We start from the raw sequence: 22,627 nt of genomic DNA, 5'->3' as shown, positions 1-22,627 counted from the left end.
GGATCCCAAGGCTTTGGGCCATCCTCAATTGCTTTCCCAGGCCACAAGCAGGGAGCTGGATGGGAAGTGGTGCAGCTAGGACACAAACAAGTGCCCACATGGGGTACTAGCAGCTGCATTTAAGGCAAGGATTTTAGGGCCTGGCGCGGTGGCGCAAGTGGTTAAGGTCCTCGCCTTGCACGTGCTGGGATCCTATATGGGCGCCGGTTCTAATCCTGGCAGCCTCGCTTCCCTTCCAGCTCCCTGCCTGTGACCCGGGAAAGCAATCAAGGATGGCCCAAAGCTTTGGGACCCTGTACTCGCGTGGGAGACCCCGAGGGGGTTCCTGGCTTCGGATCGGCATAGTATCGGCCGTTGCGTTCACTTGGGGAGTGAATCATCGGACGGAAGATCTTCCTCTCTGTCTCTCCTCTCTGTATATCCACCTTTCCAATAAAAAAAAAAATAAAATTAATCTTAAAAAAAAAAAAAGGCAAGGATTTTAGCCACTAGGCTACCTCGCTGGGCCCTACTTGCAAAGCACGTTGTAAGACTGCTCCTGCACTCCTGTGAACCTGGTTGTCATTCTCTTTCCAAAGCAACACGGCTGTGAACGTGAACCTGTTCTGCAGGTGTGGCACGTGTCGTTTCCGGGATGGGGCCCTGATTTGGCAAGACAGTTTCCTCCAGACATCTCTCTCCCGTTTGATACAGGGACCAGATATGTGCAATGTGATAGAAATGAGCTCAGAACGGTGAATGACCACTACGAAGAGAGGGCCTCCTTAGCAATCAAAGGACAGCAGTGTCGACAGGAAATAAAACTCTGTGGTTTGATTCGCTTAGTTTTGGAGCGAGCTTTATCACCATGGCAAAGTTTAGTTCATTCTAGCAGGAAGAGAACATCCAGACATTCTTGTTCTGAAATCCCCCAAATCAGCTTGGTTCTACTGCAGCCCTTGTGAGATCTCATCTTAAAACCCTCCCTGCTCCCAGGTTCCTGAAGCCTCAGCTGTGAAAGGAATTGTGACCCCATTAAAAAAAAAAACCTATGCTCAAGTCTTTACTTTCAATACTTAGGGATGGGAGGTTATCTGGAGATGGAGTACTTCAAAAAAATTGTTTTATTTTTATTCGAAAGTTAGATATACAGAGAGGAGGAGAGACAGAGAGGAAGATCTTCCATCTGATGATTCACTTCCCAAGTGACCCCAACGTCTGGAGCTGAGCCGATCTGAAGCCAGGAGCTAGGAGCTTCTTCCGGGTCTCCCACGCAGGTGGCCCAAAGCCTTGAGACCCTACACCCACGTGAGAGACCAGGAAGAAGTCCCTGGCTCCTAGTTTTGGATCAGCCATGCTTTAGCCTTTGCATCCACTTAGGGAGTGAAACAGTGGACTGAAGATCTTCCTCTCTGTCTCTCCTTCTCTAGAATAGATAGGCAGAGAACAAAAAGAAAGGCTTGGTCACCATAGACTCACATATACCTTACCAGGTAGGACACAGAGTAAGTATTCCTCACCAAGGTATTGAAAATTTCTCTGCACACCCCTCCATAAACTGTCTTGCACCTCAATTGTTGAAGTGTCAACGAAATAGCCACAGGATGTGGCTAAGAACTTGCATTTATTTTTAACATGTTGTTTACTCAATACTATGTCAATTAATTTCACCACGTTATATATTGTTGTTGATGTTATGTTGGGGCTTTTAATTTGATTTGGATTTTACTCTGTTAGCTCTACCTTCAGACCAGAGAAGGTCTCCCCAAGAAGATGTTGAACTTATCTGGACAATAAGATGCTGGACTCTGTGCTTGGTATATGCTTGCAATGAAGGAAGTGCAATTGAACTTGAACTGTGGTTATGCAACAAGGTGGAGGAATATACCATGGAGGGAGAGTTAGAGGAGTGGTGGGGGGAATCCTAGTGCCTATAAAACTGTATCATATAATACAATGTAATTAATAATTTTAAAAAAGGAAAAAAAAGAAACACGAAACAAAACACTCAATGAAAAAAGCTAGTCCTGATGGGGAGTGAAATTTGGACTATTACACACTGGAGGCAGTTCCCATCTTTCTTAGCCATCACCTGGAGATGAGGCTAGAAAAACTTGCACAACAGGTTCTGCAGGATGCCTTCTGTTTATGTAATCACTGAGAAAGCTACAAGGAAACTACAGGTCTGTCAGAGCCTTCCAAACAGCTGGCTCCTTGGGTTTCTCACACTATAGCCTAACACTCACAAGCCTTCCAGAATGTAGGCAAGTGTGTTGGAGGAATGGAACATCTGTTGAAAATGACAGGACCAGAAAACTCTTGAGGCTGTATTTGGAGTTCTGGGATCTTCTTCCAGGTCAGGGATGTCCATTTATGCATTATGCAAGCTCCTAGGATGTGTCTGTAGCTGGAAGGATTTATAGGAAAACATAGCAATTGGGGCAGACAACAACGTGCCGTGGATAAGTAATGGAATGGAACAAATCTATCACATATCTGATGTCCTTTATGGAGTCCCACCTCTGCTCCTGACCCAGCTTCCTGCAAAGCGCACCTGGGAGGCAGCAGATGATGTTCCAAATACTTACCTCCTCATCACCCAGGTAGAAACCCAGGCAGAGTTCTAGGTTCCTGGCTGTGATGTGGAGAGTGCTGAATCAGCAGAAGGAAGAACTTAGAGAGAGTTGTCACTGTGCCTTTCCAATAAATAAAGCTTTAGAAAGGAAAGGAAATGCAAAAGAGTAGGTAAATCCTTGCCTGCAGGTTGAGACGAATGGTTTACAAAGATCAAGGAATAAATCCAATCTTTGTAGCATGTCTCTCGTGCAAGGCAAGGGACTGAGTCTGTTTCCTGACACTAAGTGGACACTTAGGGCAGCTGGGGAGAAGTTCAGGCTGTTGGAAGAGGCATCGTACCAACAGCTTCCCCTTGCCACTCAGCACTCATTCCAATGATTCCCCGAACAGTTACCCATAAAATGCTGTGCTCCTTAATTTTTTTTCTAAATCCATCTGCATAGCTGCTGCTCAACCTTTCCTCTCAGCAAAGAAAGGCCAATTTGACAAAGAGCGAGGCTTTGTTCTGTTTTGCCCTTGTGAGCCTTGTGAGCTGGAGTGAGCTGCATTCACCCCTAAGCGGAATGCAGCAAAGACTGATGAAAAGCAACCTGCACAGTCCACACTTCAACCCTTCTGCTGCTCCTGCACTGAGGGGCAAATGAACCGAATGAGAGATACGGCTCTGCTGGGGAAAGAGTATGATGACAGAATGGTTGAAGTGTTCCCATCTTAGCCTGTCTGTCTTCAGCATACCTCCGAATCATTAACTCTCCCTAAGGGACCTGAGCTTGGGTTAAGGGAATCTGGGCCCAGAGGAGCAAGAGGAAAAGACCTCAGGGGTTGTAGAAGGTTTGGGTCACTGGCTACTGTCCCAAACATCTCAGAAGTTTCATTGTGACTCATTTCTATTTCAAGATCCAAAAGACATCCATTGCTTTCTCAAGTTGACTTTCAGGTTGTTCGGCACATTCCTGGGAGAAGTGCAGTGTCATCAGCTCAAGGGGGGCAGGGGCGCGTGACTCATCCAGACCCTATTGTAATAGCTAGTCCTGAGTCCTGAATAAATGTGTCAGAAAGTATTCAAATGTCACTCCTGGTTTCATTTTAGTGCTAAGATCTCTGCCACAGGAGGAACTTAAGCCTCGTGATCATATCATACAGCCTACGTTGGGGCATGTTTCTGAACTGGGCCTGCGTGAATCTGTACCAGCCCCAACCTGTGATGACAAGAACTTCCCCTCTTCCATATTCATTTTCCCCAAAAATACAAGATGTTCATATGCCCAGCTTGCAAAAATCACAGCTTTGGGCATTATTCCCTGTGGCAAATAAAATCACTTTGCATGACAGCTCCTTCTGGCAAGTTTCTTAGAACTTTAAGCAGGAAGCAGGGCCCTGATTCAGGGTGGGTGAGTCAGGAATCAGATTTACTTCCTCTGTGTCAGTGAATGTCTGCCCCTTCCGGCACACAACTGTACCTGCTGGGACCTGCTCAAGCTGCCCTCATGTCTCCCGGCTACTCTCACCTCCACAACTGGGAAGGGAGCTTCTCTCTTTCTCTCTCTCTCTCTCTCTCTCTCTCTCTCACACACACACACACACACACACAGCCCCCAGTGGGCCTCACTGCACAGGTGGCTGTGGGCTGAGGTCAGCACGTAGACCTCTTGGCTTAGAGTGTATATTTGAAGGTGATTACCATGTTCTTACACTAGGTTCCCACGCAGACCTGTGCAGCCTCTGGTAGGTGGCAGTGTTAGCTGCCAGGCACCCAAAGCCAACCAAATCACAGGGCTCTGGTTCTCCCCATCTCTGGGCCTGTGGTCGCCAAGCACACTGCTCTACCTGGATCCTCTCTGGCATACATGAAGGGCAAGGGGACAGACACTCATCATCTACCATGTCCCTGCTGTCTTGACTTCTTACCTCCATCCATCCTCTGAGGTTGCCTCAATTATTCCTGTTTTACATGAGCTGAGGAAACTGAGGCTCAGCTTATGGAATGTGCCTCTTGTTCAAGAGGCACACAGCTTGTGGGTCCACATCTCCTATATACATTGAGCGCCCCCTGTCTCTGCCCAGCGGAACTGCCTGCTGGACTCCCCCCCTCTCTGAATCTAAGCAGCATGAATGGGAATGAGGTAAAGCACGCGAAGAAAGGAGCACCTGCCTGTGCTTACACCAGGGTTCTGTTCCAGCCTGCTTGCAGTTCTTCTCTAAGAAGAGTGCACATGGACAGACAGAAGACACCAGGGTGTCACTTAGAACGTGGAGGAAGAGGCTGGCGCAGTGGTTTATCAGCCCAACTCTCCACCTGTAGTGCCAGCATTCCCATATGGGCACCGACTCAACTCCCAGATACTCCACTTCCCGATCCAGCTCCCTGCTTATGGTCTGGCACAGTAGTGGAGGATCGCTCAAGTCCATGGAGCCCTGGATTCACCCGGGAGACCTGGAAGAAGCTCCTGGCTCCTAGCTTTAGATCAGCTTAAGCTGTTGTAGCTATTTGGGGAATGAACCAACAGATGGAAGATGTCACTCTGTCTCTCCCGTCTCTTCCTCCCTCTCCTTCTCTCTCTTTCTCTCTATCTCTGTGTGTGTGTGTGTGTGTGTAACTCTGACTACTCTGACTTTCAAGTTAAATAATAAGTCTTTAAAACAGAAAGAACCTGGAGAGAGCCCTAAGGCTCAGAAGCATGCACAAGGGTGGACTTCAATGGTCACCAAATGCCATGCAGCCCTTACTGTGCTGGGTGCTGTTTCTAGTGCCTCCTTGTGTGTCGGCTGGCTGAAACCTTCCACGGTCTGAGGCTCAGAGACACTGAATGATTTGCCTAGAGTCACACAGTTTGCAAGGCATGGAAGCAGGCCCTGACCAGGGCATGTCCCCACTGTTTGTGGTTCCCATTACACCAACTGCATATTAAGTGGAACTGGAAAATGCCCCATATGCAGCCTGCTATGGCAGCTGCAGCTGCCTTCCTGCTATGATTTTGGCCATGAGCATGAACTGAGAGAATGGATCATTTTCTCCATCCCCTTGGAAGCAACACTGTAAAAGAAAACAAAAACTCTACCTCTTTAAGTGGTACAGCGCTATACTTAGGGCGGTCACTGCAGTCAAGGTAATAAGTGAATCTGCCTCCTGACTTCCTTATCCGTGCGTGTTTGTGCTGAGAGCACCTGACATCCACTGTTGAGGCAGATTTCCAGTAGCCGACAGAGCACTGCCGTCACTGCTTCCTTTGCCTACACATGCAGGGATGCTCAGGTGACTGGAGTCACGACCTAGATTACCCAGCTTGGAGGACCAAGAGCCAGAGGAGGAGACACCGCACTGCTCCCACCGTGCTGGAGCGCCTCCTTCTCTTCGGGGACATGGCAGTTCTTTGGCAGAGAAAGATGTGGACAAGGGTCACATGGAACCCACAATCACAGACCGCTCTTGGGGTGCGCCAGACCTCCTACTGGACAGAGGCCCTTGGGCAGGCTCCCTCCTCAATCAGAGGGTTAGTGCAAGGCCTCAGCTCAAAATACAGCTGGACTGCAACACGGTTGAAAAGTACCAGTTACTTCCAAGCTGCTTTCTAAATGCGGCCCTGAGGCTTCTCTGGTTTCACTGAGGCACCCGGCAGTTGCCCTGCACACCCCTACACACACTCAGATGCTCTCAGCACTCCAGGTGATGGCACAGTCCCCGGGTGTGACATGTGGGCAAACCTCACTATGGCCAATGCAACAGCAGCACTGGCAGGCTGGCGAGGGCCACGTTCTGCACTCTCAAAAACTCTCATTGAAACAGTAAAGACCCCTGTGGAAGCAGGGAAGCCTTGAGAAAGTGCCACAGCTGCTGCTGGCAGAGGCATCACAGCCAGAAACCCAGCTGTGACTGGCTGGACCCGGGAAATGTCCAGCTCAGGGCAGCAGCACCCCACGGCAGCAGGTCACCTCTGTGCATTGGTGAGAAGTAGAGACTGCTTCCCCACAAGAATATATGCGTCTGCATCATACAGTTCCCCAGAGCATTCAATTTGCTGTCGGCATAAGCATGTGCCAACAGAGACTTTCTGGAAAGTCTTGGCAACTGTGGAACAAGGCCTGAAAACCAAGTTCAAGGTCATGTGCTGCCTTGACAAAATCAGCAGGGCCCCACCAGCCCAGATGCAAATTCTCAGCATACAGTACCTTAGATAATGTTCCCAATCAGCCTTCACGCCTGCTTATCAACAGGGCCAGGCCCAGTTCCTGCTTATCCCTGGGTTTTATTCCCTCACAGCCCATAGAGTTACTCACACAGGCCAACCCTATTCTCCTTGGCAAAGCAGAGTTCACCTCTCTCCCTGTCATTATCAGAAAGCCGGCCCTGCTGAGCCCATTACAGCTCATCTATTCCCAAGTGAGCCTCAGGGTGGACTTGAATAGTAGGGTGCAGAGTTACAGAAAAAGAGAGAGAGAGAGAGGAGGAAAGGTCTCCCAAGGATGGGAGCTGCATGTGGGCCTCCCACATGGGTAGAAAGGGACCAGGAATTTATGTCACCTTCTGCTGCTCTCCCAGGCACTCATTACAAAGAAACTAGCTTTGAAATGGAAGAGCTGTTAGGGTTCCATGGTTTAATGGTTAGCACTCTGGATTCTGAAGTGGAAGAGCTGGACTTGAACTAGCACATGTGTAGCTTGGTGGCATTGCTGGCAGCAGATGAAGCTGCTGTGCCACCATGCCAGCCACTATTTAACTTCTTCCTTCAGAGATAGACAAGGGCACTTTTCAAAGCTCATGGAAAAGTGAAATTAACAGATACAGAGATATGGGTCCCAAACAGCTTGAAAATGCATGGATATTTTCATGACATGCATTTATAATGATCTTTCGGAAGACTTCGTAAGCACAGATTTCAAAACAATTTTGCCACAAAACGACTGTATCTTTTAATTCTATTTTCCATGAGCTTTTGAAAAACCTTCCTATGTTAACAACAAGAGTATATAAAGGGGGTGAGGATGAAGTTTGATGGGTGAGAGTAAATGTCAACATACGCTACTGTTTTGGCTAATACCAAAAATTGGGAAAACCATTAGCATGGGTTGCTGCTTGGTCACTGCAAATCTGCCTTGAAGGAGAGAATTCCAGGTCGTCACTCAAGAACATATGTGAACAATGAAGTACAAATCAGGTGTCAGGAAAAGTCCCCAGGCCTGGGTCCCACGGATGTCCCACGGCAGCCGAGCCATCTGCAGCCTTCTCCACAGTTCTGTGTACCTTCTCCTGTCGCCCTCCCAACCACTGCCCCTTGACCCTCGCCATCTCACCACACTAATGCCATCATTGAGGAGGGCCTCCCCGAAGATCATCATGTAGAGCTGTTCATTCACGTGTGCCTCCTCAAACACAGCCAGCACAGCCACGGGGTCCACGGACGAGATGAGGCTGCCAAAGAGCAGGTTGTGCAACAGATTGACATCGCTGAGGCCGAAGGCCTTGATTTGACAGATGAGGTAGAGGGAGAGGCCAGTGCCAAAGGCATTCACCAGGGCCCCTGGTCCTGCCCACCACAGGATGGAGCCGATGTTCTCAAAAAAGGGCCTGGTGGGCATGAAGTAACCGCTCTCCAGCACCATGGGTGGAAGGAGGTACAGGAAATAGATGCTGGAATCCATGACGGGAGGGGATTTGTGGTCAGTGCCAAAGATGATGCCGCCCACCAGGGCCCCCACGAGGATGAGGAGGCAGCTTTCAGGCATGAGGCCAGGCAGTCTGTGGTAGAGATGGAAGCCTGGGGAAGAAGAGAACTACGTGAGCTATTTGCTCTTGCAAAGCCCAGCAGATGGGACCGTGGGCACGTGGGCTGGCATCTCTGAGCTCATCCGTCACAGGAACTGGAAGTGAGTGCTATGGGGGCTGTAAATGAGATGGAGCAGTCAACATACCCAGCTCAGGGCAGTTTACAGGAGCTTGCAGCTCGTTCTCCTTCCCCCCCCTCCTCCTCTACCTTCCTGCTTCCCCATTGTCCATGGCCCCGAGAGGGCACACGCAACAAAGCGGAGGACAGTGAGGAGCCCAGCATTAAACACACACAGGCTGTCGCAGTGCCCTAGAACTCAGCTTCTTACCCATCTACCCAACTCTCTTCCTCACCAACGAAACACAAAAACTAAAAACACACAATTCGGAATAGCAAGCACACTGCCATCTGGTCACCCACTGAAAATAGAAGCCAGCTTCCTTTTCATGAACCACGTTCCATCACTATGGCTCCCTCATGCCCTCAGCTCTGAATTTCTGCAGCGACGACTCTCCCTGAAATCTGTCCCTTCCCTCCTAACCCATCCCCATTGCTTTTATGTAGGGTCTCCCATTTTTAAACCTGATTGTTGCTTTTGCCTCTTGATCTCCCACCTTACTCTTTGGTCTTCAGGCCACTCCACACTGTACTACGCAAACATTCTGCTACACTATGTAAAATATCTGTTTCTCCTGTCTAGGACACCAGAATGCATACAAGCCATCTCACAGATTTTAAACTCAGAATACTTGTTGAACATCTTTGTTGAAAGATCAAACCACTAGTAAATACCTTTGGTGGCAAACGAAAGGCGTTTTCTCTATTGGCATTTCAGAAACTTAACAGGAGCCAATATGCTTAGAGAGCATGTAAGTGCACAAAGGTACTCCAAAACATTTGTGGGAAGTAGGATTAGAATATAAGTTTACTTTCATGCAATGGAATTTTAAGTCCATTTTAAGTTCACTATCTTCATTTCCGTGAATTTTTAAATGATTTTAAGATGATTTATTTTTATTAGAAAATTGGATCTACACAGAAAAGGAGAGATAGAGAGAAACAGCTTCCATCTGCTAGTTCATTCCCCAAGTGGCTGCAACTGCTGGAGCTGAGCCCATCTGAAGCCAGGAGCCAGAAGCTTCTGCGTTTGCCATAAGGGTGCTGGGTTCCTAGTTTAGGGCCATCTTCTACTGTTTTAACAGGAGGGAGTTAGATGGGAAGCGGAGCAACTAGGACACAAACTGGTGCCCACATGGGAATCCCAGAACATGCAAGATGAGGACTTTAGCCACTAGGCTACCATGGGGTCCCTTCCATGAATTTTTGAGGATCTTATACCCTGAAGTGCATATTGACTATGCCAAGAAATGTGGTATGATGCTGGAGTTCTGTGAGTCACTTTGGGGGCTCTCTCAAGTCCCATCACACCCTCCTCTGCTTTTATAAACTCCACAGAATCCCTTTCTTGTGCTTTTACTGCATTATTAAAATTATTCGCATTGTCTTTTTTTCTGATATTCTTTGGATTTTTCTTGTTCTCTGTCTTATCCCATTCAGTCTGGAAGGCTAAGCTTTCCCAAGAATCCTCTTGAAGAAATAGTGTGTCTTCTAAGGAATTATTCAATCAATAACAGTGATCCCTGTCCACCATTTATTTGGGGCATATCTCCCCTGCTAATCGCTGAATGTCCCCAACTCAGGTAGAATGATGTATGATTCTATTTTAACAGAGCATTCTGTCCACACCTTATCTGTTGGCTAAATGACTCAATAAGTGGATAACTGAATGAATGAAGGGGCTTCTTCAGAGATGCTCTTCCACAGGAAGCAGCTGACCAAGCTGTTGGAGAGTGACTAGGATGCAGGCATAGTTCAACTGCAGAATGAGAGTCACTTTCTTCAGGGAAAACTTGCGGAGCCAAAGAAGAGAAAGTAGACTGGCTGGGCCAGACACTTTTGATGCTCAGTGAACAGATCTACTTCCAGCAAAAGTTCTGAACTGGAACAAGAACTGGAAGAGCTGGAAGATGGTTTTGACTCCAGTAATAAAGGATCTTGAATTCAAAATTGAGGAAAGCAGAACTGCTTAGTAAATCACGGGGAGGCAGGGAAGGTCTCCTTGGCAATCTTTGGTTCCTGGATTCTCCATTCCAGATGACAATTTCTTTCTCCTTCCTTTTCTCCCCTCAAGTCCCCCCTTTTCTTCTCTCCTCCTTCTCTCTTTAATCCTCTCCCTACTGCTTTCCCTCTTATTTCAGTACCTACATTAGCAAAACTTAGTGTTCATCCATTTGGTAGGGAGGGAGGGAGGTAGGCAGAACTTGCCTACTGGACTGCATGGCTCAGCTGTATTTACAAAGAAACTTTATATTTAGATATGCACACATATATATATCAGCATCAAAATGTTTCAGGGACTCCGTTACAATATGGTAAAACTGTGAATTCTAAAATTACAAAATATGTGGGTGACATGAAGGAGACGTCATATGTACTGAGATAATTGTATCAAGATGACACTTTGGAACAGTCTGGTTCTGAGGAGACAACGGAGGTGGGCTTAGGGATTAAACAGTCACGAGGCATAAACCACTGCTTTGATGCTTGACAGGAAGCTCCTTTGATGGGAATTGAATCCAATCACTGGAATTTATTCATTTCACAAAGTAAATCAGCCCCACCAGCTCTGCTTAGCTGGCTGTAAGTCAGTGGTTCACTGATACTATCTTATCTGCCCTGCATCCCATTTCTGCGTAACTTCAGAGTCACCTATGTTTCTCTTGCTCCTTGTTCTATTTGCAGTGAGCACATGTCCCCTGTAAGGAATAAACAATGGGTGCCACTGATGAACTCACAAGCCCACAGCAAAGAACTGGAGGAGAAACATGACGTCAGGCCTGAAAACTCCCACCTGCAACATCCCGAGAGCTACATGCTTTGCCCTAGATATTTTAAAGCATGGAATTCAAGACTTGGACATGACAACGTCACATGACTATCACTCCGAAATGAGACAGAACCAAAGCAACCCAGGGCCAAGAAGTACACACGTACATTTCAAAGCACAGTCGCGGAGCACTTGAATAGCTTTGTGAGAGATTTGCTGACGTTTTTCTGCTTTGAAAGAATTGCAGTGTAATATCACTATCTGTCAAAACCTGCTTCACCCTAACACCCATAAGGCAATGTCACATACACCTTCTCACGGGCAAAACGACTTCTCCAAGGAAGCATTTGAGCACTTACCTATTTTTGCAAGGGATGCTAGAAGTATCCATAGGGTGACCTCATATGGAATCTGCACATAATCATAATCCAGCTCAAAAACAGATATTCCCTCATCTGGCCCTGAGCTGGCAGCAGCAAACCAAGCCTTAGGTCCATGTAGGGCAGTGGAGTTGGTGGATTTATCCAAGTCAGAAGATGCTTCAGAAGGTGCAAGGGCCATGAGCAACAGCAACCACATCCAAGGACTGAAAGGCTCAGAGGGCAGCAGACCCATGCTCATGGGTTTCTCCTACCTACACATCTGCAGTAGCCAGGGCTTCCAGAGACAGCTGTTTGCACACAAATCAGCAGCGAGGCACACACCATTTGGGGGCCATTCCAAGAGTCTGCAGGTGCTGTGGAGTTCTGCATGCAGTTGCTTTCTGATCTTCTTTAAACCATTTGTGTTCAGGCAACCTGGCTTCCGTCTCCAGCACAGTCACTCAACGGATCGGGTACAGCGCAGTGGGTTATCTGTAAGACCTCTGTCTGAACATCTCTTGGAGAAATCTGAAGGGGAGAAATAGCTCTCCATTCAAAGCTGTTTCTTCACTTCAGTGCAGACTGATGTCATCTTGTGAGTGAAAATGAAAAAGGACATGAGAGCGCTCATTCCATCTGTCACTGGGATCCGGACAGTGAGGAGCAGAATCCGGCTTCTCCGGCAGACTGCTTGAATGAGCTACCTTTTTTTGCACCTGTTCCTTCCTCCTCTCTCCGCTAACTGACTTGTTTTTGCGTGGCCAAGGCAGCAGGTAGCTGAGAAGGCACACTTAATTATTTGCTCTGATTTGACTTCTGTAATGAAATGCTGCCTTCTTCGGAGGTTGCGCTGCTGACACCTGGTGGGCCCTCCCTGTACTACGCCTCTGAGATCAGTAAGAGCAACCATGCACTTAACACACAAGCTAGGCAGGGCATTTTTGAAAAGGAAGAACTTTCCAACAATTAGGTCAGGCCATAGGTGTAAATGTGGACTTTTCTGTCAAACTTCTGTCACATCTTATGTATGAGTGAACAGAGAGCTGGAGGAGGTGGGAACTTGCAAGCAAGCCCTGCCTATTTCCAGATATTTCCAGATTCTGTGAGCTGTCATCCACAGAATTCAAGTGGCGGATAAACTTTTCTCAATGTTTTGAGAAATCAAGAATCAATGAGCAATCTCCACACTCAGACCTCAAGCTATCAAATTCTAAGGCTTTTAAATGAAAATTTGAAATTTTTATTGTAGCCTGTTTGTCCAAAATAAGAAATATCACAGAGTACTTTCAGAACAATTTTGAAATCAGTTTTTTATGAATCTACCTTTTGTCTATATTTGCACTTGCAAATAAAAAAATACATCTTTTATTAAGGAAAATACACAAATAACCTTGCTTTAGAAAATGTATTTAAATGTTCTGTTTTCCTTTTCTTTGTTTTTCATTTTTTTACTTTTCATCTAAACAGAAATTAGTGAAAATTTTATCACAATGTTTTGTGCAGACACCGGAGAGAAATGGAATGGAATGGAAAAGCCATCTATTTTGACTGATTTTGTAAAATTCACTTTCCTTGTCAGAGCCTGTTATCTCACCTGTAGAATAAAGATGTTATCCACCAAGTACTCCAGTCCTGCTCTGAATTTCCAAGTCATTGCACAATAAGGCAACATATTTACCTAACTGCTATATAACCACTGTTAGACAAGTCACACCAACCCAGGGTGGGTAATAGCTTTATGTCAGCAGCAAGCTACTCATTATAGTCAAGGTTCATCAGTCCTTCCACCCTTGTCGTCTTTCACCAAGATGCATGAACACTCTTTCTGCATCGCTTCCCTAGTAGAGTACCCAGAGGGTGATGTGGAAGCTTCCATGACTGGCACAAACCAAGGCTGGCACGCACGAGAGGAAAAGGGAAGCCAGGGAGAAGGATGTCTGCAGCTCAAGGAGCTTCACTTACTCTCCAATGAAACAAACCTCCCTGATGACCCTCATCATAAATAGGTGTGGCATTAGTATAGACTCTTGGAGATTGGGTTAAGTATCTTCAGGAGCTGGAAGAGTCTCTGACTCAACCTCTTTGCTCTCCCTAAGTCTGCACTCAATCTGAGGGACCCAGTACATCGGATGGATGGAGCCAAGAGATTCTAGACTAGGGCTGCAGTTTCTGCTCAGAAAAGTCTGGCCTTCCTTCAGTGTCACAACACCAAGATCTGTGCCCCAAAATGCATGGCACCCACTGCCTTGCAAGCAAATGTGACTGAAATCCCTTTGGCCATGCTGCCCCACTCATAGGGTTGAAGTTCTATCCAAGATAAAGCAGCCCAGGAACAGTGGACTCCAATCATTCTCACCCAAGCTTACTTGGCAAATTGAGCTCAGCAGACTGAGACACAAGCCAGGAGATGGGGGTGATGTGGAAGGCTGCAGCTGTCTAGCACGCTATCCATAAAGCGGGCACTCCTGCAGAAGCAAGTCATTGCCATGTCCCTGTCTGCAGGGCAATTGAAGAGAGCTCTGTCAGAGCAGGGAGGTGCCCTAGTCAGAACACTACAGCTGTCTTGAGGAGCACCAACCTTAATTGTAAGGAAGTACATAGCAACTCAAGCCAATGGGTGCTGTCAGACACAATATATAATTAGCTTGTCAGCCATGGAAAGGAGCTAGTAACTCCATGATAGTTACACATAATAGGGCAGATCAAACAGATGATTAACAGCAGAATCATAGAAACAGCTACCAAGACACCCCTGAAGTCAGGAAAGGTATCAAAGACTACCCTTCAGAATTGCACTAGAAAGGGGCCTGACTTTAATTGGATAATTATTTAATAGAACAATTTATACCCGATTGCTTGAGAACAAAAGACATTGAGCTAGCAGTGGCTAGACGCTGACAACTGAATATATCAATGAAGATAATAGACCAGCTCAGAATTTGAGAATGTCATCTTTGTAGGTATCTGCATTTAAGGTAACCAATGTTCCTAGAGATAAAAAGGAATATATTAGAAAATCACACAACCCAATAAATCAGAGCAATTAAAAGCTTTTATGTATTAAGTCAGATTCATTCATGGAAGCCAAGGACGGTTTAATACCCACAAACTACTTATTTTAACATATATTATGCCCATAGAATGGAAGATAAAACTGCACATCCATTTCAATAGACTGAGAAAAAAAATGACAAAAATCAGCACCTTTTCATGTCAAAAACATGCAATAGACTAGCAAAGGAAGCGAATTTTCCCAACTCGACAAAATCCAAGGACAGCATCATACGTGAAAGCTAAATGCAATTCCCCTAAAACCAGGACAAGAAAACATGCCCATCTTCACCACTTCAATTGAATCATATACTAGAAGTTCTAGCAAGGGAATTAGGCAGTAATTTTTTAAAGGCATTCAAATGGAAACTGAAATAGTAAAAGCCTTCCTATTTACAGATGACATATCATTTATACAGAACATACTAGATGATTGACTAAAACGCTTTAGACTTAGTGTTATAAGCAAGTTTGTAAGATATACAAAATCATTACATAAAAATGAATCTTATTTTATGCTAACAAAAAAGAAATGAATAAAATTAAGAAAACAGTACAATTTAAAATAGCATTGAGATGCTAGTTTTTAGAAATACTTTATAAAGGATCTGACACAATGGCTCTACCACATAATCCTCCCCCTTTATGCACTGAGATCCTTTGTGGGTGCAAGTTCATGTTCCAGCTGCCCCACTTCCCCTCCAGCTCTCTGTTTGTGACCTGGGAAAGCAGTCGAGGACAGCCCAAAGCCTTGGGACGCTGTACCCGTGTGGGAGACCCGGAAGAAGTTCCTGATTCCTAAGAATGGTTCAGCTCTGGCCATTGAGGCCACTTGAGGAATAAATCAAGAGATAGAAGATCTTTCTGTCTCTCCTCTCTGTAGATTTGCATTTCCAATAAATAAATAAATAAATAAATCTATTTTTAAAATACTTAATAAAGTAAGTGTTGGGGTCTAGCCAGTTGAGCCATGTCTGTTGAATGAGTGCAGGCTCAGTCCCAGATGCTCCGCTTCTGAGTGAACCCCCTGGTATTGTGCCTGGAAAGGCAAAACAGAATAGCATAAATATTTCTGCCACTTACACACACATAGGAGACCCAGGCAGAGGTTCTGGTCCCTGGCTTTGTCTGGGTCAGATAAGGCCATAGTTGCCAGTTGGACCCTCTCTCTTTCAGCCTTTTCAAGTAAAATAAATGGATCTTTAAAAAAATAAAGAGAGTCAAACTTATAATCCAAAAAGCAAAACATTGTCAATAGCAGTTCAGATAAGTAGAAATAAGGCTTTTTTCATGGATCAGAAGACCTGGCACTGTTATAATGGCAATACTTTTACAAAGAACCAAATTGTCACCATTTCTACCACAATTCTAGGTGTCTTTTTGCTTTCTTAGAAACTAACAAGCTTGTTCTAATATTTTTATGGAATTTATCCAGACCAGCCTCCCTGCAATTCTCCCCCCCAAAAAAAGAAAGATAGAAAAGATAAAATCTTTTAAGGAACAAAATTGGAAGATTTATGCTTTCACATTTTAAACTTACTAGAAAAAATTTTAAAATCCAAACATGGTGACACTAATGTAAGCACAGACATCCAGATCAACAGAAGTGAGCATCAAAAGTAAACTTTGACATTTATAGTGATGCTGCGGTAATTCAACACGTGTAAAACAGCCTTTCATAAACCTAGACACATGGAAGAGCATATAAAAATACAAGGGACCTGGGTTGGATCTCCACTGGACTAAGTTCTTACCTGTGACGCCACTGCTACACATGATGCTGGTTCAAGTCCTGGCTGCTCTGCTTCCAATCCAGCTCCCTGCTAATATACGGGATAGTGCTGGAAGATGTCCAGTGTTTAGGCTCCTGTCACCCACGTGGGAAATTGGATGAAAGTTCCCAGCTTCCAGCTGCTTTTTGGCCATTTGGGGAATGAACCAGCAGACAAACAATCTGGTGATTCTCTCTCTCACAAATAAATAAATTTTTAAAAGATTCAAATGTGATAAATAAACGCATGAACACATATGAAGAAGTGAGCACAACATGGGGTTGAGGAAACCCTCTGAGAATTCAGCTGTCCCTCTTGTAGGTCCTGCGGATAACAGAGAGAGAATGGGAGGTTTATGAACACCTTTTATGTTGTGGAAGTTTTTAACACCAGGAGGATGCAGACATTTAAGCATGGTCATGACACTTGACAAAAGGAAGCCTTATGCTGATAGCCTCACAGCTAATCTTACAGGCTTGTAGTTAGGGATTCATCTTGACATGGTTCATGGAAGTAAGATCTAAATGATAACAATGAACTAACCCCATGGAAACTTCACAGAGGTGCCGGGGCATCCCAGGGTGCTGGGAACATACCTGTGTATACTTGTACACATACAGAATTAATTCAATTGTTTTGAAATTTGAAATAAATAGTAACATCTTGAATTACCTGGAATGTATCAGTCTATTTATCCAGGTAACTGACATTAGAGATCTATCCTATTGTAAGCCCTAAAGGTGACAATCCTTGCAGTTTTTGCCATCTGTTCTTGCAAACCCATCCATCCCCATGGCCAGTGCTGAGGAAGGAGTGACCTGTCTTCCTTTCCCCAACCCTTACAACACAGGCTGCCACGTTCGTTCAGACTCATGGGACTAACCAAGCATGTAACCCCTCCAGGAGATTCTCCAATCCACAAGACTTTAGCTGTGTACCACCTGAAGCAGTTTGGTGGTTCTTTCCTCTTTTACCCTTAGTTTGTGCTTCAGAGAAACTTCAAAGGAAGCAGGAAGAAGCCTGATATCATATCTGGCATGATATGATCATCACTTTCCAAGAACAGCTTTCAACACGGTGAACAGCATACTTGTCTCCCTTGCCATGACTTGGTTATACTTGATTTTCCCAGGAAACGCTTGTACAACACTGAGAGGCTGAAGTCCGTTGCTGCCTCCTGAGCACTTGTTGCTTTGTCAGGGCTCAAATTTCCTTTCTTTTTTTAGGGAGAAAAAAGAAAACAATAATGAAGAATTGCTTATGTTGTCCAGAAACACGATTTGCTTTCCAAGCCTTTAGCTAGCAATTAAGCTGAAAGACCACAGATCAAGTTCTGGGCCATCAACACCCTAAATTGAAAGCCTTCTCTCCATCCTGAGCTGGAGAGGAGTCAAACGTCTTGACCCTGCTTTCAGGACAGCCAATGTGAGCTCTGTCGCTCCTTGCAAGCTTCCACCATTCACAGAGAAAGCAAGGGAGCTGAGGAAGGAAACAGGCGACTCCAGAAGACAAGATACCACAGTGCAGCAGGGTGGGTGGGTGGATCAGCAGGAATGTGAATTCTGGAACGAGGCAGGTTTGCACAGCAGAGTTGGTGCCTCCTTCTAGCTTCACTAAGGGGATAGGAGTTTTCTAAGAGGGAACATTTAGGGCATGTATTAGACTCCTTCAGGCCTTGGTGGCTTTGATGAGGAGGATGACACTGACTACAGATTATTTTTATCTGTCTTTTATTCATTTTTTTTCTTAATTTGACTGCAAAGCAACAGAGAGAAACAGGGAGAGAGAGAAAGAGATCTGTCTGTTGGCTCACATCTCAAATGGCCATGATCCAGGAGCCAAGAACTCTGTCCTTAGTTTTATTTCAAATAGATTGCAAACTCTTTATCTACTGCTAGTAGTATGTTCATTTCTAAGATGTGTTCTACATGTTTTGGATGGTTGATTTAAGATATCCAAGTGGGTCAAAAATGTAATGCAGCCTGCTTTATTATTTTATTTTTGATGATGTTTACATTGTTGAGAAAAATGCATGCCCTTGTGGACCACTGAGGGGAAGTGGATGAGACAATTGTTTCCAATTTTCTTCTTCTTCTTCTATCTGGGGAAAGGTAATAAAGAAAAGAAAAGCACTGCACCCAGCACCCTAACTGCATCAATACCCAGATATGGAGACAGCTACTCAATGTCATTCCCGGGTCCCCAATGTGGAGCATGTTCTGATGGTACTCCTTAAGAGGTTTTGGTACTTCTAAGATGCTGGTGATTTTGTTGCTCCAAAGTTTAGGAAATTCTTCCAAGACCCATTGGCTGACTTAGTCCACATTAGAGTTTTGATTCACCCCAGATACTTGCTGTGAAAACTTGGCTGTTCAATTTGTTCTGTCCTACATTCTCTGCCATGGTACTGGACATACTCTGCAGGCCCCACTGAGCTGTCATGTCCCCAAATGCACTTGGGCATGCTATCCACACTAAAGGTTTCAGCAACCAAAGAGACCTAGTTCTGACACAGGAACTCTATAGTCAGACCACAGATCCTATGATTTTGCTTAGGGTTGGAGTTCTGAGTCCAGCGGTCCAGTTGAGTGGGTCACTGAAGAAACTTCACAACAGGTGAACCCAGATATGATTCTTGTATGTGCCAGCCAGTATGGGGTCTAGCTCAGTTTATCACCCACATCAGCCTACACACGCAGTGGTTGTAGTTCTGTCCCTAAGCCCGTCTCATACATAAACCAATGGATGCTGAGGCCTAGCCCAACCCTGCAATACCACACTAGGTGCTCATACACACCAGTGGGAACTGCAGCCTTGTCAGAGAGACCTCCGATAACCTCCAGCCTCAGCTCCTGAGCATGCAGCATGTGCAGCAAATTGGTCCAATCTCTCCTAGTTCCCATTCAACTTTTGTGCACATCAATGGATGCTGCAGCCTAGCCCAACCCAACCAACCTCAACATCCGGTCCACACTTAATGCCAGTGGGTGCTACCACCTGTCCAGCCATACCCACTCCCGGCCCTGGTTCTCAGGCTGTGGGAAGCTGTAGCCCATAATAGGGGTATCCACGTTTCCCTATAAGGGCCAATCCCAGCCCCTAATCTTTCACTTTCTAGGTGTTTCTATGGTTTCCCCTGACAGAACCTGCCCCTGTTCTCAACATTTGCCAGCTGATGCTGAGGTAAAGCCCAACCAGCACTTACTCTGGCTCATGCCTGCACCAGTGGTACAGTCAGTTAGCTCAGTCTAGCTCTCCTCCTAATCCAGCTTGCATGCAGGCCAACAGGTTTTGTACCTCTACTCAGCCTAATCTAGCTCCAGTCCCAACTCTCACATTCACCACCAGGAGCAATGGCACAGCAGGAAAGCCCATGTCCCCCTACCAGGCATGTGCCTGTTGGGGTCATGAGGCCCAGTCTGGCATAGCCCACCTTGCCTTGGCATTTGCCGGTGGGTATTGCAGTTTGGCCCAGCTTTGTATGCCCCTGATTCCTGCTGATGTTGGCGTGTGCTGCTGTTAAGCCCAGCCAGTCTCTAGTCTCACTAATGTGAACTGGTTGGTGTTGCTGCCTAACCCAGCCTGTCCTGCACCCCATTCATCCTAGTTCTCACATCTGCCAGTGGGTACTGTGAACTGGCCCAGCCCATCCTACCCCGAGACCTGACCCACACGTATGCCAGTAGGCACTGAAACCTGGCCTGGTCTGGGCTACTCCGCAGCCTCAGTTCTTGTGCTCACCTTCAGGGACTGTAACCTGACAGAGGAGTTTCTCAAGCTTCTCTAGCATGTCACCTCTCAATCACAGATATCACACACATTGGTGGGTTCTTGGCCTCACCTGGTTTGGCCCATCTCCTGTCCTGGCAGGTACAGTGGTCTTGCCTGGCTGGCCCACACACATTCTGGCTCTTACCATTGGATGTTGCTACAGCCCCACCCCATATAGTTCACCACCAGACTCAGTTCTCACGTGGTGCAGTAGGTACCAAGACCCACCCTGGCCCTTATGAGCTCCAGTAGGTGCTGGAGCTTAGCACAGTCTGGCATACCCCAGGCCCAGTCTGAGAGATGTCCATGCTGAGTGATGCTGCAGCCATGTCCAGCCCAGTTTACCACCCCCATTCTGGCTCTTGAGCTCACCAATGAGAACCATAACCCAGCCAGGGTGTCCCCTTAGCTCCTGAACCAGACCTGTACCAAGCCACGGATCTTGTGCATGCTAATAGTTGCTCCTGCTCTATCTGGATAAACCACCAGTGACTACTGGTCAAAAAATCAGCATTCACAAGGCTAGTCAAGCATAAACTAGAACAGCTCAGCTAACAGTTGCATGTTGTACAACTGCTCCCCCTCCTTTCTGGGGACGGGAGCCCTCCCCCACTACTCCATTCATCATCATTACTTCTTGTACTAGCGATGCCTGTCTTCATCCTCTCCTCTTTCTAGAGTCAGTCTTCCTTTTCTTTTTTCCTCAACAAAATAGCTATTCCCTTAAGGTAACATTGGGTTCCATTAAATTTCAAAGAACACTGATTCTCACACCAGACAAGTAGATAGCACACACTGATATTGCGAGAGGCTAGCTTTGTATGCCTGGAAGAACTGCTGGTAGATATTCAGATAGTTCAGATAACTGATTAGACATGACAGGCTCAGGCTGCTGAGATGGAGAGAGACATTGTGTGGGTCTCCTAGTCCAATTTGTGCTGTTGTAGCAGACTACTACAGAGTGAGTAATCAACTATGAAAAGAAATGTTTTGACTTATAGTTCATAGGTTAGGAGGTCCAAGATCATGGTGACAGAATCTAGCAAGGGCCTTCACACTATGGGCTGACATCATGGAAGATATCACATGGCAGATGAGCAAACCTTTTGAGCAAAGAACGACAAGCTTGTATGGCACACCCTACAATGAGAAATCCACCCCATGATAATGGCTCCCCTCATTCCATTCATAGGCAGCCTTTATACTTAAGTTTATCTTAAAATCCCACCTCTTCAACAAGCTCTCTTTTATATGTGGAAGTTTAGGCCATTGGCATTGCAGTGAAGGCTCTCTACCTAGCTTACCTATCAATCAATTCTTAGCTATTGTAGCAAAGTACCTGAAGAAGGCTACTTTATAAAGAAAAGAGGTTGGGTTTGCAATCTTGAAGTCCAAACAGCATGATGTTAGCTTTTTTCAGGCACCCTGGCTACATCATATTATGGTAGAAGCCATGTCTGTCTCATTGTAGCACAGAAAAAGCCACGAGGACTCATTCATGGGTCACTATCCTACAGATGCTCAACTCACGTTCCAAAGGCTCCAGTATAGACATGACAGTTATATTTCCACACTCCTTATACAATCAGCATAATACTGGAGGAATAAAACTCATGCATGAATTTGGGGATAAAAAATGATTCAAACGATATTGTCTGCAGAGGTTTGCTTGTTCTGTGACATACTCATGCAGCTTGTTAAGAAAGAAAGAGATGATAAGAAAGACATGAAGGAAATGGAGAGGGAGAAGAGAGAGAAGAGAGAGAAAAAAGAAGAGAAAAAGAGACTCCGGTGTCTCTTTGGATAAAATTATAAACCCTAACTGCAAATACAGTACCGCTGTGGCTTAGGGCTTCAACACTGAATGACATTTGATGACACAATTTGGTCCACACCAGGAAGCTTTTGGAAAAGCTTTGTTGGTAACCAAGCTCTTGACTTCCCATGATGAGAAATGATACCTACTGGATTGTTCTTTTTTCTTGCCTTGTAGAACCAGAGTTGGTTTTGGTGCACTAATTGGACACAAAAAACTGTCGGTGTTTCTGGCATGGGCAGCTTCCACAGGAAGCTTGTAATTTCTGAGATTTGCTGCTTTGTTGCCAGACAGAACTTTCTGTGCCATTCACAACACTGAGACTTAACGCTGGTCCAGGCTGAGCCCAGGAGCTAGGTCATCCAGGTCTCTAATTACCTTTTATGTTAACTTGTACTTATATCACAAAACCATACCAGAAAATATCTCCTTTTCTAGTTTGTTTTTTCTTTCAACAGACCACATTTTGAATGCTTTCAATATTGTGATATGTAACATAGGGCTTATTGAAATACTAAGCAGTGCTCATCAAAAGAAGATGAAGAAGGAGAAGAAGAAGAACGAGGAGGAGGAAGAAGAGGAAAAGGAGGAGGATAGCTTGCAAGAGCCTGGGATGGGAGCAAACAGAGCAGGGTCAGATTGCAGCTCCT

At 45.7% G+C, this 22,627-nt stretch overlaps 1 protein-coding gene across 1 annotated transcript in view; it reads right to left on the bottom strand.

The window, feature by feature from the left end:
* The window catches only part of SLC9A4 (solute carrier family 9 member A4), a 44,283-nt gene extending 32,463 nt beyond the window's left edge, over window positions 1-11,820 (bottom strand). Inside the window, exons 1-2 of the mRNA XM_040993378.1 lie at window positions 11,565-11,820; window positions 7,846-8,309 (exon numbers count right to left, since the gene is read on the bottom strand). Coding sequence (XP_040849312.1) covers window positions 7,846-8,309; window positions 11,565-11,820 — 720 coding nt within the window. The remainder of the gene's footprint in view (window positions 1-7,845; window positions 8,310-11,564) is intronic.
* Between the last annotated feature and the right edge of the window lie 10,807 nt (window positions 11,821-22,627).

This window comes from Ochotona curzoniae, unplaced genomic scaffold (assembly GCF_017591425.1).
Source record: "Ochotona curzoniae isolate NIBS_2020 unplaced genomic scaffold, NIBS_Ocur_1.0 contig_883, whole genome shotgun sequence".
NCBI lineage: Eukaryota > Metazoa > Chordata > Mammalia > Lagomorpha > Ochotonidae > Ochotona > Ochotona curzoniae.
Note: the sequence above shows the minus strand (reverse complement) of the source record. Positions and strands in the feature narration are given on the sequence as shown.